We start from the raw sequence: 19194 nt of genomic DNA on the forward strand, positions 1-19194 counted from the left end.
AAGAGAAATCAAAGAGTGGGTGCGAAAGAGGAGGTTCGGGGGTACAAAAAGGATGGGGTGCCAGGTGGGGGAGAGCAGAGCAGAGTGGAGCGGTCTTACCGACCAGGAAAGTGGGCGGCTGTCTGATTTTTTTTCATCCGACATAGCAGTCTTCAGAATGAGCCGCTTGGAGAAGCTCTACGTTTCGGCATAAATCACGGAGCTCTGCACTGCCTCAGAATACCCCATTCTGAGCCGTGACTTCAAGAGGAAGACAAAGATGGAGTTCATTCTTAAGGCGGAGTAACCCCCGGCCCTTTTATCGGATGTCTCCAAAATAGAAAGATTCAGGCACTCAGCACGCAAATGCCTACCACTCAAATGACTAAGGAGAAATGGAAAGATCACTAGGGCAGGAGACGCAGAAGAAAAAGAACTGCTTAGTCTGCGTGTCAGAAGAAGGGGAAAGGAATTCGAGAGGACCGGCGACTTGAACGGAGTGGGAAGGTGGTTTTTGATGCTTCTTTGGGATGCGGCTGCTTTTCGAATGGAGGAATTGGGGTCTCCTCTCCCCGAGCAAAGACTCAGGGAAAGCAAGACGGAGGACGCAGAGGAGGCAAAGGAAGCAGAGGAGGCAGAATATGCATCAGCATGGTCAAGGCCTCTTCTTGTGTGTGCGCAGTGTATGGCATGGATTGTCAGTCGCTCGTGGATCTTTCCGGTCACCCTCCTGCCTGGACAGTGTCCCACCATACGAGTGCCCTATGGGAAGGACTCTTCACCCTCTAGGTGATGATGATGATGGCATTTATTAAGCGCTTACTATGTGCACTGCACTGTTCTAAGCGCTGGGGAGGTTACAAGGTGATCGGGTTGTCCCACGGGGGGCTCACAGTCTTAATCTCTCGTTGTGGGCCGGGAATGCGCCTGCTTATTGTTATACTGTAGTCTCCCAAGTGACTGGTACAATGCTCTGCACCCAGTTAGCGCTCGCCAAGTACAACCGAATGAATTCTACAAAACGGGAAAACTGGATACAGACCGGCCCGGCCAAATGCCCCACAAATACCATTTTGCGGAGAAAAATCGTAGCGTGCCAAGTTTCCCAATGGCATAAAAGTTTTCAGAGTAACTGATGGGTCATCTCTGGCCGTCCCCTAGGCCCCGCATAGACATTGTATATATGTTTGTACGTATTTATTACTCTATTTTATTTGTACATATTTATTCTATTTATTTTATTTTGTTAATATGTTTGGTTTTGTTCTCTGTCTCCCCCTTCTAGACTGTGAGCTCACTGTCAGGTAGGGACCGTCTCTCTATGTTGCCAACTTGTACTTCCCAAGCGCTTACTACAGTGCTCTGCACACAGTAAGCACTCAATAAATACAACTGAATGAATAAATGAATGAACAGCAATTTCTATCATGGCACACAGTAAATACTTAACAAACATTACAATTATTACTATGGTTATTGTTCCCCTCCTGTTAAGTATCAAATGCTTCACAATTCATCTTATTTTTAGACTGTGAGCCCACTGCTGGGTAGGGACCGTCTCTCTATGTTCCCAAGTTGTACTTCCCAAGTGCTTAGTACAGTGCTCTGCACACAGGAAGCGCTCAATAAATACGATTGAATGAATGAATGAATGAACAGCAATTTCTATCATGGCACACAGTAAATACTTAACAAATATCACAATTATAACTATGGTTATTGTTCCCCTCCTGTTAAGTATTAAATGCTTCACAATTCACCTTATTCATCTTATTTTTAGACTGTGAGCCCACTGTTGGGTAGGGACTGTCTCTATATGTTGCCAACTTGTACTTCCCAAGCGCTTAGTACAGTGTTCTGCACACAGTAAGCGCTCAATAAATACGACAATGAATGAATGAATAGTAGTTTCTATCATGGCACACAGTAAATACTTAACAAATATTACAATTATAACTATGGTTATTGTTCCCCTCCTGTTAAGTATTAAATGCTTCACAATTCATCTTATTTTTAGACTGTGAGCCCACTGTAGGGACTGTCTCTATATGTTGCCAACTTGTACTTCCCAAGCGCTTAGTACAGTGCTCTGCACACAGTAAGCGCTCAATAAATACGATTGATTGATTGATTGATCTTATTCCTCCTAACCTCTCTTTTCCCTCTGTCTCTCCCCTCCAAAGCTCCAGGCAGCTCCGTCAATCCATCGTATTTACTGAGTACTTACGGTGTGCAGAGCATTGTACTAAGCACTTGGGAGAGTACAGTGTAACAGAGTTGGTAGACAAGTTCCCTGCCCACACCAGGCTTACAGTCTAGAAGGGAACCGCTGGGCAGGGAAAGAGAATTTAACTCTTCATCCCTCTCATCTCTCTCCCTTGATCACGGCCTCTCTGCAAAGAACCAAGGGACTGTAGCACAAAACGTCTTGACTAGAATGACAATTCCTGCAGATGTTTATCTGGCACTGCAGGTCTGTTTTGACCAACAGGGAATCGGGTCAAAAATGGATATTCCCACTGGAAAAATCCTTTCAAAAAATACGCCAATCCCATAAGACTCAAATGCAGGGCCACCTTATACAAATCCAGGTATTTCCTTGGAGCAGACTACTAATGTTCCAGGGTACTTTATTGAGATCTGGCTCTGATTTTTTTTTTCTTTTAAAAAAAACCTTTAAAGCAGAATTTTAAGAAAATTCCCAAAAGTAAATTTTATTTTTGTGCCATTAAATTATCTAGTAGCTTAAAAATTCCTCTAAAAAAAAAAAAGATCCTCTGTGGCATATGGGCAGTTTTTATACAGTCCAGGCATTTGAAAATTATAAGTACCACATAAATCATTAAGATAACAAAACAACAAAGAGAAGACTAGGAAATCCATCTAACTCGCTCTAAAGTGCCAATAATTACTATTAAGCTTCCTGAAGTTATCTGTTTTTTATTTTGAGGACTTAGTTGCAAATGTATTTAGTCATTTCAATCGATTATGATTAAAAAATAATTTTAATTAAATTGACACTGGGCGAAGATCTTACTAGGATCCTGACTAAAACCACAAAGCAAATTATAATTCATTCAAGTGAACGGACTGCTTAGGAACAAGAACATGTGTTGAAACATTTAGTAAATTAACACTGGAGATGGTTCGACAGACATGAAGCCAGACTAAACCTTATTCAAACCACCATCTTCAGAGTCCCACTTTGGAGAGCACTGAGTTGGCTAAAATTAACCAAAACCCAAACACCCCAAATCTCTCCTAGAAGGCAAAGTATTTTTAAAGTTAAGAGATTTGAAAAAAAAAAAATGCATTTCAAACAAACCACCACCTTAGCTCTCCTAAGGACATGCCCATAAATCTGAAAATTAAGGGTTGGCTCCACCTTATCTTTTCGAAGTCCCGGAAAGATAACAAAAACAGTATTCATTCATTCATTCAATTGCATTTATTGAGCGCTTACTGTGTGCAGAGCACTGTACTAAGCGCTTGAGAAGTACAAGTCGGCAACATATAGATGGTCATATCAGGTTAGGTTTCCGGTAACGATACATTTCAAAATCAAACTTATCATCTTCCCTCCTAAACTTACACTTTCTCCCAGCATTTGCATCCCGCCTGCCCCAAGAAGCTTGCAACTTCAACTCCTCACTGTCTTTCAACTCTCCCTTCCCAGCAACAGTGCTCTGCATACAGTAAGCGCTCAATAAATACGACTGAATGAATGAACTGCTACACCGGGCTGGCTTTTGCTGCGTGATACCTCCCACCTTCATCCTGTCCCTCTATCACCTTGGTTGAAACTGCTACACCTGCCCTGTATTAGACACCTCTAAGGTCTCCCTGCCTTTAGACTGTGAGCCCACTGTTGGGTAGGGACTGTCTCTATGTGATGCCAATTTGTACTTCCCAAGCGCTTAGTACAGTGCTCTGCACATAGTAAGCGCTCAATAAATACGATTGATTGATTGATTGATTGATTCAGACTCTTCCCCCTCTAATCTCCACTATTCGCAGCTGCCAAGATCATCTTTAAGCGTCACTCATCTTGCATCTCTTCCAGGAGGCCTTCCCAGACTGAGCCCCTTCCTTCCTCTCCCCCTCATCCCCCTCTCCATCCCCCCACCTTACCTCCTTCCTTTCCCCACAGCACCTGTATATCTATTTGTACATATTTATTACTCTATTTATTTTACTTGTACATATCTATTCTATTTATTTTATTGTGTTAGTATGTTTGGTTTTGTTCTCCGTCTCCCCCTTCTAGACTGTGAGCCCGCTGTTGGGTAGGGACTGTCTCTATATGTTGCCAACTTGGACTTCCCAAGCGCTTAGTACGGTGCTCTGCACACAGTAAGCGCTCAATAAATATGATTGATTGATTGATTGATTCCAAGGCCCAGTGGAGGGGCCTAGTGAAACCACCGCAAGAAAAAATTCCCCAGGGCTGGGTTCAAACCCCTCTACCGCTTCTCCCCATTACCTATATGGGAAAGCAGCGTGGCTCAGTAGAAAGAGCCCCGGGCTTTGGAGTCAGAGTTCATGGGTTCGAATCCCGGCTCCGCCAATTGTCAGCTGTGTGACTTTGGGCAAGTCACTTCACTTCTCTGTGCCTCAGTTACTCTATTTATTTTACCTGTACATATTTTCTATTCTATTTATTTTGTCAATGATGTGCATCTAGCTTTACTTCTATTTGTTCTGACGACTTGACACCTGATCACATGTTTTGTTTTGCTGTCCGTCTCCCCCTTCCAGACTGTGAGCCCCCTTTTGGGTTGGGACCGTCGCTATATGTTGCCGACTTGTACTTCCCAAGCGCTTAGTACAGTGCTCTGCACACAGTAAGCGCTCAATAAATACAATTGAATGAATGAATAATAAACAAGAGAAGCAGCGTGGCTCACTGGAAAGAGCACGGACTTTGGAGTCAGAGGTCATGAGTTCGAATCCTGGCTCTGCCACTTGTCAGCTGTGTGACTTTGGGCAGGTCACTTCACTTCTCTGGGCCTCAGTTACCTCATCTGTAAAATGGGGATGAAGACTGTGAGCCCCCCCGTGGGACAACCTGATCGCCTTGTAACCTCCCCAGCGCTTAGAACAGGGCTTTTAGACTGTGAGCCCACTGTTGGGTAGGGACTGTCTCTATATGTTGCCAACTTGTACGTACAGTGCTCTGCACACAGTAAGTGCTCAATAAATACAATTGATTGATTGATTGCTTTGCACATAGTAAGCGCTTAATAAATGCCATTATTATTATTATTATTATTATTATTTTATACCAGACTGCTACTCCTGCTACTGTCCAGCTTGCTCTAATCATTCCTCCCAAGCTAAGCTTCTAGCTCTACCTTGGTCTCAACACTGCTGCCTCAGTGCTGGTCCTGCAGCCTGGAAATCCCTCCCAACTCTAACCTAGCAGATCAAAGCTTCTCCCACATTCGAAGGCCCCATAAAACCCCATCGCCTCCACCGAGCCTCTCCCACATCATCATCATCATCAATCGTATTTATTGAGCGCTTACTGTGTGCAGAGCACTGTACTGAGCGCTTGGGAAGTACAAGTTGGCAACAACATAACTAACTACATAACTACCCACATAACTACCAAAATCCCACATCACATCGACCGGTCAACCACCCCTAGCACTTCCATATTTATTTATAGTCCGAGTCCTTAGGCATGATCAGTGCTACTCTTATAATCCCAGTGATAGATATTTTCAGACCCGTCTCCTCCCTTAAGAAGTGTAAGCTCCCTGTGAGCCGGGATCAGGTCCCGCTTTTCTGCATTTAAAATAACCCTCTCTGCCAAGAATTTGGGCAGCATGGCTTAGTGGAAAGAGCCCAGGCTTGGGAGTCAGAGGTTGTGGGTTCTAATCCCACTCTGCCCAATTTAGCTGTGTGATTTAGGGCAAGTCACTTCACTTCTCTGGGCCTGTTACCTCATATGTAGAATGGGGATGACGGCTATAAGCCCCACGTGGGACAACCTGCTTACTCTGTATCTACCCCAGTGCTTGGCACATAGTAAGCACTTAACAAATACCATCATCATCATCATCATTATTATTATTATTATTAAATCCCACTGTGTGAATTACTGCGAGCTCCTGCTGAGAAAAACTGCAACTTGGCAACACTTTTGTACAAAATTGGTGTGATAGATCTTTAAGCACGTCAGTGCTCCTCCAGAAACTGAATTTAAGGCTCCAAACTACTGGCCAAGAAAAACTCCGGGCCAGATGGTAATACCAAAAAGTTAAGGATTGGGGAGGGGAGGGGTATTTCAGTTAAGCAATAGAGGGCTTGAGAAATTCTGAGCTGAAAACAAAAAACAATCATGGCAGGGTGTACGGCAGAAAGGGAAAGTGAGGTAGGAAAGCTAGTAAGAAATCCCTCAAAGTTAGCTATAAACAGGAATTGGAAAAGATCAAGTGAATTCATCAGACGATATCCAATAGTCAGTGTCCTTCAAAACATAAAACCTAGCCGAATCCCAACAAACTTACTACACAGACAATTTAAGCACTGCATGAACGAGAGCAACTGAAGAAGCAGAGGTCTAGAGCTCCTGCTCTAGACTATACGCTCACTGTGGGCAGGGAACATGCCAACTGACGCTGTTACACTGTACTCTCACGCTGCAGAAGCAGCGTAGCTCAGTGGAAAGAGCCCGGGCTTCGGAGTCAGAGGTCACGGGTTCAAATCCCGGCTCGGCCAATTGTCAGCTGTGTGACTCTGGGCAAGTCACTTCACTTTTCTGGGCCTCAGTTCCCTCATCCGTAAAATGGGGATGAAGACTGCGAGCCCCCGCCGTGGGCCAACCTGATCACCTTGTAACCTCCCCAGCACTTAGAACAGTGCTTTGCACACAGTAAGCACTTAATAAATGCCATCATTATTATTATTATTACCCTCCCAAGAGCTTAGTACAGTACTCTACACCTGTAAGAGCTCAACAAATACAGTTGATGGATTGACTATGTGCCTACCGATGTCTCTCTCGGCCTACAGTCATGAAAACCACTAACCTTTCTGAACTTGTGGGTCCTCATCCCTAGGCTGGGCGAACCGACAGACACAACTGCTTTACATATTAAGGAAAAGAAGCCCTCCTTCGTGCCCACTACTCATTCGTTCATTCACTGAATCATATTTATTGAGGGCTTACTGTGTGCTAAACACCATACTAAGTGCTTTGGAGAGTACAATCTACTCCCACCATCTAAGCACAGATATTTTGTTAATATGTTTTGTCTTCTTGTCTGTCTCCCCCTTCTAGACTGTGAGCCCACTGTTGGGTAGGGACTGTCTCTATATGTTGCCAACTTGTACTTCCCAAGCGCTTAGTACAGTGCTCTGCACACAGTAAGCGCTCAATAAATATGAATGAATGAATGAATGAAATATCCTATCTTCTTATTCTTTTCTTCGCCGTTGTCACCGCTAGCCTAAAATCTGTCCTGGCATCCTCCTTGGTGGAGAAATGGACATCTGCCCGCTCTCGAGAATGCTGAGGGGATTTCCTTCAGGTTTCCACTACCTTGGGCCCGACACAGCCTTAATCTGACCCTGCTCCCCAGTAGCAACTAGGATTAACTGGTGAGGTTACACGCATTCAGAAAGGTTACGGAGAATATCAAAACGGGCCAGGGTAACGGACCCACTGTTTAGGAGGATAATCTAGAAGCAGAAGAGACCGAAAGCTCGATGAGGACAGGGAATGTGTCTGTTACATTGTTATATTGTACTCTCCCAAGCTCTTAGTACAGTGCTCGGCACACAATAGGCGCTCAATAAATACGGTTGGCAGGCTGACTGATATAGATAGTCCTGCCCTTAGGGAGTTTATGATCCAACTTTGACATTAGATACAAAGAATGCTTGGAGGAATAAGTGAGGGTTGCCTTTGCCCCATCCAAACAATTATGGATGAACCACCTAAAACCCCTAACGTTTCTTAATAATAATAATAATAATAATAATAATAATAATCTGGAGATTTATTGTCCTTGGATCTATGCCACCACTTAGTGAGCCTTCTAAAATTCTGAACTCCATCTACCAACCTGTTATGAAAACAATGATGAAAAGATGTTAACATTAAAGTTCCTCCACAGTCTTACCCCTCTAAATTACATTCCACTCAGTATTAGATTTGGATATAGATTAAATTTAGGGGCTAAAGTGGAAAAATACATGTATTAAGAGATTAGAGATGATATTTCACTGCTGTGGTTACAGGACACAAATATACCAAGAAGTAGAAGAGTAGAAAAATATACAGCACACTGAGGTCATATATACTTAATAGAATTACTGTAGAATACTCACAAAATCCGCAACAGATTTTTTTTGGCAACACGCAATCCAGATTTTAAAGGCAAATACAAAACATGCTATATATTCTTGGCATTAATAAGGGGTGTATCCTTAATTATTGTTTATTTAGCTAAACTATCTAAGTAAAGCATAACAGGAACTAAACTTGTACTTACCTTGGCCAAGAACCACCATGTCATTCTTGGATCCCTTCAGTACCACGTGCAAGGTAGGGTACTCAATTACCACTTTGTTTTTCAAATTGTCGAGGAGACTTTTACTAGAATCCAGTTCACAATACCTTGAAAAGAATATAAACAATTACACATACATTGCTGAAATCAAGTACTTAAAAATGTAAAACAAAAACTCTGGCTCCAAAACCTCCGATCTTCATTTTATATTAGGAGACAGCTCTTTTAATAATCAAAGCTGGATGACAATGACCACAGATGGAGATTACTGTTTTTAAATATTATTATTTCAGAGATCAAGATACCTGCTCTTTCCAACGTCAAACTGACAACTTCTCTGGGCCTCAGTTACCTCATCTGTAAAAATGGGGATTAAGACTGTGAGCCCCGCATGGGGCAACCTGATGACCTTGTATCTGCCCTGGTGCTTAGAAAAGTGCTTCATGCATAGTAAGTGCTTAACAAATATATATTTTTTTTTAACAAGCATACCAATCTGATTAGGGTCCACGAAATCCTCAGAATATTAACCCTATTAATCTTTAGCATAAGCTCCGGAATGGACACAGAATGCTGAAACGGTCCTCAATAATTGGTCAATTAATCAAAAAATGGTAAATGAGCACCCGAACCAAAGATCAGTTCGTTTTGAATCTTTTCTCTTGCTATGTTAAACAAAATGTCAAACTCCTGGATAAATGCAGGGAATTTCAGTTTAATTACTCAAACGCATAATGATGAATTTCCTTACATTTAATACCACGAATTGTCTTTTTGCTGTTTCAGAGGCAGAAAAGCCTTTTGGAAAATACCAGGGATGCAGGATGACCAACTTGAAAGATCATAAGCCACAGAATCAGAGGACCCAAGTTCAATTCCAGTTTCACCACTCACCAGCTGTGTGACCTTAGGCAAGTGACAACTTCTTGGTGCCTCAATGTCCTCATCTGAAAAATGGAGAGTCAATACCTTTTCTGCCTCCTACTTAAGACTGTGAGTACCATGCAGGACAGGGACTGTGTCGGAGCTGATGACCTTGGATCTATCCCATCATGTAGTACAGTGCTTGGCACATAGTAAGTGATTAACAAATACAATTATCATTATTATCACCACAATCTGTCTTGAGTAATCCACGTTACTGCACATTGTTGGAAAATTACAAACAAAAACAGCCCCCAAACCTAACAACGGCATCTCTATGCTTTAAGTGAAGAAAGCAGGGGGAGTTTAAAAAACCCGAAGTGTGCCTAAATTTGCCTGAGAATAATAATGATAATGCTGGTATTTGTTAAGCGCTTACTATGCGCCAAACACTGTTCTAAGCGCTGGGGTGGATACAAGGTGATCAGGTTGTCCCACGTGGGGCTCACGGTCCTCATCCCCATTTTCCAGAGGAGGGAACTGAGGCCCAGAGAAGTGAAGTGACTTGGCCAAAGTCACACAGCTGGCAAGTGGCGGAGCCGGGATTAGAACTCACGACCTCTGACTCCCAAGCCCGGGCCCTTTCCACTGAGCCACGGAGGGTAAAGCTTTTGGGGTTAAATTCCTTATTATACAATTCAATGTTCAAGTGGTTTCCCTAACCAACTGCTCTTCATACCCAGAAGAAATTCTACCTTTCTAACTGAATACAGATGTGCTTATAAAGTAACACATTTATAAATGTTTTTCACAGTTAAGATCACATCTCCTCCAAGAGGCCTTCCCTGATTAAGCCCCCTTTTCCCCGATTCCTTCTCCCTTCGGCATCAACTATGCACTCGGATCGATTTATACCTTTTGGGCATGTGGTATTCACTCAACTCTCAGACCCACAGCATTTATGTACATAACCGTAATTTATTTATATTAATGTCTGTCGTCCCCTCTAGACCATAAGCTCACTGTGGGCAGAGTAACAACTCCACCAATTCTCGTACTGCACTCTCCCAAGCAATTAGTAATCAGCTGATTAATCGTATTTATCAAGGGCTTACTGTGAACAGACAATTGTATCAAGCATTAGAGAGAGTACGATATGTCGGACAGCGTCCTGCACACACTAAGCACTGAATAAACACCACTGACTGACTGATTTACAAATGCTTCACATCATTTTAACTATCCAGTGCTTTGAACTAAACAGCCCCCTGTCTAACCATCATGTCCAGGGAAAAAAAAAAAAAGGGCAAAAGGGAGATAATGCTATTTTGATTTAGAAATTAAAAAGTATCTTAGGGTCCTGCAATTTTTCTTTGAGAGATAATACTATGTGGCATGAGGCCATCAGGTAACATTGATGTGACGTAATCCACAACCAGGGTTTTCTCTTAAAGCCTCAGTTACAAACACCATCCCCGTAAATATTTCGATTTAGTCACGTGTAGTCCAACTGGAATCACGTGACTTAATTCATTAATTAATTGTGGTATTTGCTAAGTGCTTACTATGTACCGGACACTGTAAATCCCTGTCTCACACGAGGCTCACAGCCTTAATCCCCATTTTACAGATGAGGAAACAAGGCGCCGGGAAGTGACTTGCCCAAGGACACGGAGTAGACAAGTGGCGTTGCTGGGATTAGAACCCAGGGCCTCCCGAATCCTCGTGAACTAGTAGACCTTTCCCATATGGGGGGTATATTTTAAATCTCCTTCAATTTCTAAGGAAGGACATTCAAGTTTGCTGAGTTAAGAAAAACATACTCCGTAGTAAAGGATAATTTACCCTACATTGCAATCTAAAAAACAGCTTCTCTACATTACCAAATTAAAAAAAAAAGAAATAAAAGGATGGTGACAGATGTTCCAAAGCCACTTGGAAGATAATCCCCATATTCTTGATAATTGAATCTAATTTGAGTTCTTAATAGAGAAGTGTTTATAGAGGATGATGTCTTACTTTTGATTTCCATTCAACGGCCATTCTCTACGGTTCCTCTTGTGCCAAACTAATTCATGTAAAAAATGCAAAGATCAAATCCCACTAAAAGCAGATATATTATGGGAGTTTTTCTCTTCCCTTTGTTGCATGGCTCTGTATTACCGTTCTCTGTCCGTGACAACAGCGCAATGCAGATAAAACGTTCTTAACCACCGACAATATGTGATTGTTAACATTAGATCATAAAATTTGTTGTTCAGAAAGCACAGCAAGGATAAACAGGAGCTCTACCTTACGGGTTTAAAGGCTATTTAAACTAAAGCAAAAGCCGTTTATCCTTCTCATTCTGCTTAATCATCGAGAAAACATCTGGTTTCGTGTTTCTCTCAACCAAAGTAATTACAACCTGTTCTTACAGAAACTCTTTAGCTAAGGAAAAAACCGCATTTAACTTTTTTTGGTCTATAAAGGACATGAAAAACTCAGGCACTCATTATAGGAAAAACACCCATCCGACGCTTTATATATTTTAAGCGTGGCTCGACCGTCCTTCTCGCAAGGACTTCAGACCCCTATTTTTCCTTCGCATTTGCCACCGCGGGGCTCAAAAGTAATTCAAATGCCATGTTACTCTTTCCATTATCTCATGTTTTAGACAAAACATTTTTACGGGGTCCAGCTTGGCACGGCCTAAAACACTTGTGCCTCAACTGCTTAATAATAATAAATGATTAAACCATTAGGTCATTGAATCAGCTTGATCTTCTTGAAATTTCTGGGAACCCGGCAGCTTCGATGACTTTACGGCAAACCACTCAGGTTTAGACTCCTGGAGATTCTGACAGAGCTGCCTCTCCTCCGTGCGCCTCTGCTCTAATTTGTTCTTCCTGTAACTTTGGGTTGCCTTCTCCTAATTAGTTAGTTGTCACGGTTTCAGGTAACTACGGACATTAGCAGTGTCGGCAGTTATCAGGTTCTCTGGTGCCCCGAGGCCTGTGACCACAACCTTCCCACCCATGGACATGTCCCCACACTGGCATACGATCACCTTTCTCCTTCTGGGATTTAAGCTTAGGTTGCCTCCTGGCATTTGGAAACAACCCGTAGGGAGAAGAGGATGCTGCAATTTCGGAAAGCGAACGTTTACATAAGCGGCAGGGTGGGCGAAGCTTTTAGCGAGCCGGAGTTTCTAGCCTATTCTTTCTTTCTAGGTTCCCGCCACCTTAATGGCTGAGAGGAGGAGCGGCTCTTTTTTTCATTCCCACCTCCTTCCATTCTGCCTTGAATAATGAGGTGAGTGGTGGGTTGGTAAGCAAGACCGGAGAGAAGCCTGTCATCGCCGCATCCAAAATGTCCCCAGTCACCTGCCCTCCAAACTGGTGAAGAGCAATATTTATAATGGTGCCCTAGAAGCTCAGGGCGAGCTTCAATCTTGGCCCTATTATTATATTCTTGAAAGGCTTCGGCGAAATGACTTAATCTCTCTCCTCGTTTGATTCATTTTCAACTATGGTTGGTTTTCTCTCCCAGTTCATGGGGTGGTTGGGACACAATTTCAATGACACGTAAAGCACTTCCGTTTCAATCTTTCCTATTCTGACAAACCACTGAAAACTTCTTTCTGCCTCTGATCTGAGGTTAGTAGCTCTAACCACTTGTTCTGAATACTGTCCTGTTAATTGACCAAGAAGAAAGATGGCACGAGGGAAAAGGACGCAGGCCGGGGACCGAGGAGACCCAGCTTCTGATCCCAATTCTGCCACTTGCTTGCTCTGTAACCTTGGGCAAGTCAGTTCACTTCTCTGACCCCGTTTCCTCATCTGTGAAACGAGGAAAAGCTGGAAAAGCTGTGCACACAGCTTTAATTCTATTTGTTCTGATGATCTTGACACCTGTCTACACTTTCTGTTTTGTTGCCTGCCTCCCCCTTCTAGACTGTGAGCCCACTGTTGGGTAGGGACCGACTCCATATGTTGTCGACTTGCGCTTCCCAAGCGCTTAGTACAGTGCTCAGCACTCAATAAATACGACAATGAGTGAATGAGGATTAAATGCCTGTTCTCCTTCTCCCTTAGACTGTATCCCATGTGGGACAGGGACTCTGTCTGACCTGATTTCCCTTCTCAAGCAATCAGCTCAGGGCTTGGCACGTAGCGCCGCTGAACATCATCATCATCATCAATCGTATTTATTGAGCGCTTACTATGTGCAGAGCACTGTACTAAGCGCTTGGGAAGTACAAATTGGCAACATAATACCACGACTCATAATTTCTGATCGAGATTTCTGAGTGAACATCTCTCTCAACTAAACTAGAACGCACCCAAGGGAGCCTCAGTTCCTTCCTCCTTCTTCTGACTGAATGAAGGACAGTTTCTATATTGGGGTTTAATGAATATAACCGGTAAATTGCTAGCAAAAAGCAGAAATCTTGGAAAATCTGGAGTCTTTAGGACAGGGAGGTAAACGATGCCCTTTAACATGCCACTGAAATAACATAAGCTGGCAACGGGAGGATAGATGGTGTACCGCTCACATAATGAAAAAGATTAGTCAAAACCTGCTTGTTCTAGAAGGAAAACTAAGTAGACAAAAATGGTTAATCAATCAATCAATCAATCATATTAACTGAGCGCTTACTGTGTGCAGAGAACTGCACTAAGCACTTGGGAAGTACAAGTTGGGAACTTGTACTTGTACTTAAGCTCAACTGGCCTGGATGTTGGTAGACGAAAGAAGGAAAACACACTGCATCCAAAGACAAAAGGAGGAGAGAGCAGATTTGGTTAACTACTAATAGAAACAATCTAAAATAAAACTAAATGCAGAAGAAATAGGTCAGATGCATTTTTTCATTAATCCGTTCCAAAACTGGGTTTTTTTTCCCCCCTCTACTTTGTCTAAAATCCCTACACTCCTGTGACAATTTTTGGAACTCATAATGTCCAATATATATTAGAAACAGATCTAGTCTTGGAGCAAAGCTAAAATTCTTCTTAACCCATCTCTTTTGTATGCCATTTCTTAAAACGCGATGATTTGATTAGCGATTTGCCTCATTTTTTATTTTTGGATTTTTTCTTGATCACGTAACCACTATTACACACATGTTTAACAGGGGACTTCTGAAGCAAAGCTTTTCCTCATGACATTTGCTTGGGCTCAAGCAGGAAAAGGAAAAGTTGGAGAGTCAACTTTTTCCACTCCTGTCATTATTAAGCTGCATTACGCTACATCACATCTAGGTGCCTAAACTTGCTTTAATAATAATTATGATGATGGCACTTTTTAAGCGCTTACTATGTGCAAAGCACCGTTCTAAGTGCTGGGGAGGGATACAAAGTACTCAGGTTGCCCCAAGTAGGGCTCACAGACTCCATCCCCATTTTACAAATGAGGGAACTGAGGCCCAGAGAATAATAATGATATTTGTTAAGCGCTTCGTATGTGCCAAGCACTCTTCTAAGTGCTGGGGAAGATACAAGGTAGTCAGGTTGTCCCGCGTGGGGCTCCCAGTCTTCATCCCTATTTTCCAGATGAGGGAACTGAGGCACAGAGAAGTGAAATGACTTGCCCAAAGTCACACCAAAGAGACAACGTGGCATTTAAAAGATACAGCATCTCAAAGTCATTAATACTATATCCCATTAGCAGTATCCTGTATGTATCATAAACGTAAGACTTACTGGTGGTAAACAAAATTGAATATGGAAATAGTGAAATAAACTCTTTACCAGCAATACCCTTTCATTCATTCATTCAATCATATTTATTGAGCACTTACTGTATGCAAAGCATAAAGCATAATAATAATCTGATATTTCTGAAGCGCTTACTAGGTGTCCAGCATTGTTCTAAGCACTGGGGTAGATGCAAGGTAATGAGGTTGGACACGGTCCCCGTCCTACATGGGGCTCACACTCTTAATCCCCATTATACAGATGAGATAACTGAGGCACATAGAAGTTAAGTAATTTGCCCAAGGGTCTTGTGGCAGAGTCGGCATTAGAACCCACATCCTCTGATTCCCTCTTTCCACTAGACGGACTGCTGGTCTAATGGAGCTGCACTGCAATATGCGCTTGGGAGAGTACAATATAATAAGAAACGGACAAGCTTGCAGTCCAGAGGGGGAGATAGACATTAACACAAATAAACAAACAACTGGTCTTCTGGCTCCGCTTCTAAATTTCTTAAAATAAATTTTTTTAAAATTGAATGTATTGGGTCTACAACGCTCGGGACACTTTTGTGGCAACTGATCACAATACTTCTGACGTGCGGTCCTATCAGAAACTTACCACATTTACCTATGCCTCTTTTCCTTACTCAGATTTCACACCGTGCGTAAAATCTTACTTGATATTCAAATTTTTCTACAAGCACGTTACTCCGGGTGATTAGTTACCTGGCATTTTGAATTTGTCTTAACATCACATTAAAATTTACCTCCCCAGCGCTTAGAACAGTGCTTTGCATGTAGTAAGCGCTTAATAAATGCTATTATTATTATTATTATTAAAATTTAGGAGTCTGCGTTCTGTTAACCTCCAAAATGAAGAAAAAAACTCTTCCATTTTCATAATTCCTTGCTATCTCAATAACCGCGTTAACAGCTGCTCCGAAAGTAATCCTAGAGATGTGCCAACTAGCACGTTACAGCTCTTGCCTAGAGTTCTCAGTTCTTACCATGTACTTCCCAAGTGCTTAGTACAGTGCTCTGCACATAGTAAGCGCTCAATAAATACGATTGATGATGATGATGATGATATAATCATTGCAAGAAGAATATTTGAACACGCTAAATCCATGCCCTCACCGGAGGGTCGCCCATTCCTTGGAGGACAAAGACTTTATTGGGCTGGATAAAATGTTCTTTTAACGCAATCCTAAGTGCCTCAAAACTGCTCCTTTTTGTACCTTGCTAAAAGTCCTGATCTGGGCTACCTATAAATGATAAGTATATTGATTTTACTTTCCCTTCACCTCGGATAATTACTTTTCCCACCAAAGATCGCCACCGGACCCTCTCCCCGAGGGGATCCAACCCCATCAAATCGAACAGTGGCCTAAACCATTCCATGGTCTAATTCAACGTAGTCTGTAAGGGACTCACTGGATTGCAAGCACCGTGAGGGGCAAAAGTAATGTCTATTAATTTGACTGTATTCTCCCCTTAGAACATTGTTCTGCCCAAGCAGTAGGTGTTCAATAAATACAATTGATGCCTCCCCCAGCTCCCATGAATGGGCTCTAAAATCCCATCACTGTCATTCGTACAGACTCGTTTCCAGAAGGTTCCCCCTCTTTTCTCAGCCTCCAGGCCCAAGAGAGGGCTTCTGCTATGATTTCTTGAATAGGGTGCCCTCTGATTATTTATAGCCTGAAAGTAGCATCCTTTATTTATTTATTTTACTTGTACATATCTATATTCTATTTATTTTATTTTGTTAGTATGTTTGGTTTTGTTCTCTGTCTCCCCCTTTTAGACTGTGAGCCCGCTGTTGGGTAGGGACTGTCTCTATGTGTTGCCAACTTGTACTATACAAGCGCTTAGTACAGTGCTCTGCACACAGTAAGCGCTCAATAAATACGATTGACGATGATGATGATGGAAAATGGCAGTGATATAAGGGTTAGCATGATTTCCTTCCCGCCAAAGATGTTCCTCGGCAGGTATTCATTCATTCAGTCGTATTTATTGAGCACTTCCTGTGTGCAGAGCACTGTACTAAGCGCTTGGGAAGTATAAGTTGGCGACATATGGCGACGGTCCCTACCCAACAACTGGCTCACAGTCTAGAGGGAGCTTAATAAACACTCTATCTTCTAGACTGTGAGCCCACTGTCGGGTAGGGACCGTCTCTATATGTTGCCAACTTGTACTTCCCAAGCGCTTGGTACAGTGCTCTGCACACAGTAAGCGCTCAATAAATACGATTGAATGAATGAATGAATTTATTAGGTTGAAAAGTGTGATAATCACAAGACTAACGGGTGCCAGCGCTAGTTATTACTATCCTATATTCTGATAGTCAAACTGAACTGCCAAGGCTAGGGCTGCTCCAAAGGCATGCAGGGATTCACTGATATTTCAGGCTTAAAAGTAAGCACACAGTCGAGCCAGAGTAAGAAAAGCAAACATGTGGTTTCCGGCCCCCGTTGTGGATGGGAATTGGGTTCATGAAGTGATAAAGGATGTTACAATACGTAATAGGCTAAAGGAGGATATGCTAAAAGCAAACCTTACAATGGAAGTATTGACATTTTTACATTACCTTTTTTAATCCTGCAAAATTTAATGGTCAAAAGTGGAGGGGTTTTCACTTGAATAAGTGAGGAAGTATCATACGCAATAAATAAAGCAATTCCTATAGTGTCATTTTCACTGAGTCAGTTCGGCAAGAGGTCAGTATGAATGTTTTTCTAGTTGAAAGTACATATCAAGCCGGAGGTGAGTGCTGAATTCACCAGAACCATAAAGTCCTATAATTAACTAATCACAATATTTGATCATGTAAAAAACTAAGTTTTGAGTCACTTGTAGATGGATGCTCTAATCAAAGCGAGTGATTTTATACCTATTTCCCATTCCACATATTTTACGGCTAGATCTGAGAAACTGCGGCTTAGTCAAGTTAGTATTTAAGCTATCGAGTCATTGCTCCTCAAAGCCTAACCTGGCTTCTCTTTTAGGGAAATGCTGTATATTTTGGCAGCGGACTATTACCTTTCCTTAGTGGAAAAAGCAATAATCTCACCGTATAAAAGTCACTCTGAAAGTATCCCAAATAAAGGCTTATAGAGTGAAAGGCCATTCATTTAAAAAATAATATTTTTTAAAAGAATGCAGAGGATAGAAGGGGGAAAAAAGAGCCAGCTACAACAAAGGCAAAGGTCTTTATCATCATCATCATCAATCGTATTTATTGAGCGCTTACTGTGTGCAGAGCACTGTACTAAGCGCTTGGGAAGTACAAATTGGCAACATATAGAGACAGTCCCTACCCAACAGTGGGCTCACAGTCTAAAAGGGGGAGACAAAACCAAACATACTAACAAAATAAAATAGATAGAATAGTTATGTACAAGTAAAATAAATAAATAAATAGAGCAATAAATCTGTACAAACATATATACAGTCTAGGATTCATATATACATATTCATATTCATATATGTATATTCATATATACGTATATCAGTCTAGGATTCATTCAGTCATATTTATAGGTACTTACTATGTGGAAAGCACTCTACTAAGCACTTGGGAGAGTACAATACAATAATAAACAGATACATTCCCTGCCCACAACTAGCTTACAATGGGGAGACAAACATTAATGTAAATAAATTACAAAGCAGTTAGGAAGAAAAAAATGGATGTAAGGCGAGGCAAATATATCTGAATATTCTCCCCGAGAACAAATAATTCCAGAGGCCTAGTTAAACTTTTACTAGGGGCCAACAGGACAAAATCTGAATGTAAAGAGGACTGGGGAAAATTCAATTATGGGTAAACTATCAAAGCTGGTAGCCACACCAAGAGACTTGCTTCAAGGGCAACCTAAACTGCTTAGGGGAGCTCCCAGTTCCAAAGCCAAGTTCTACGTTTCCCAAGAAGAAAAAGGCAGAAATATTACGGAGAGTAAGACACTTACCGCGTCTTTCAACCAAATTCCTTCAATTTGTTTAAGGAGCCAAAGCAGATGGAGGTCCAAACTGCTGTCGGCTCTCTCCAGGTGGATGGAAGAATAATAACCATGGTTTCCCCTCAACGCTGGGCTCTTCACTCTCAAAGACCCAAGGGCAACTGCCCATCCACCTCCC

General features: G+C 42.1%; 1 protein-coding gene across 1 annotated transcript in view; it reads right to left on the minus strand.

Annotated features, from left to right (window-relative positions):
• Nucleotides 1–19194, minus strand: part of ZNHIT6 (zinc finger HIT-type containing 6) — a 93189-nt gene that overhangs the window by 10918 nt on the left and 63077 nt on the right. The window contains exon 9 of the mRNA XM_038745297.1: nt 8484–8608. Within this exon, the coding sequence (XP_038601225.1) occupies nt 8484–8608 (125 nt within the window). The remainder of the gene's footprint in view (nt 1–8483; nt 8609–19194) is intronic.

The sequence above is a fragment of the Tachyglossus aculeatus genome, chromosome 4 (assembly GCF_015852505.1).
Source record: "Tachyglossus aculeatus isolate mTacAcu1 chromosome 4, mTacAcu1.pri, whole genome shotgun sequence".
Classification (NCBI taxonomy): Eukaryota; Metazoa; Chordata; class Mammalia; order Monotremata; family Tachyglossidae; genus Tachyglossus; species Tachyglossus aculeatus.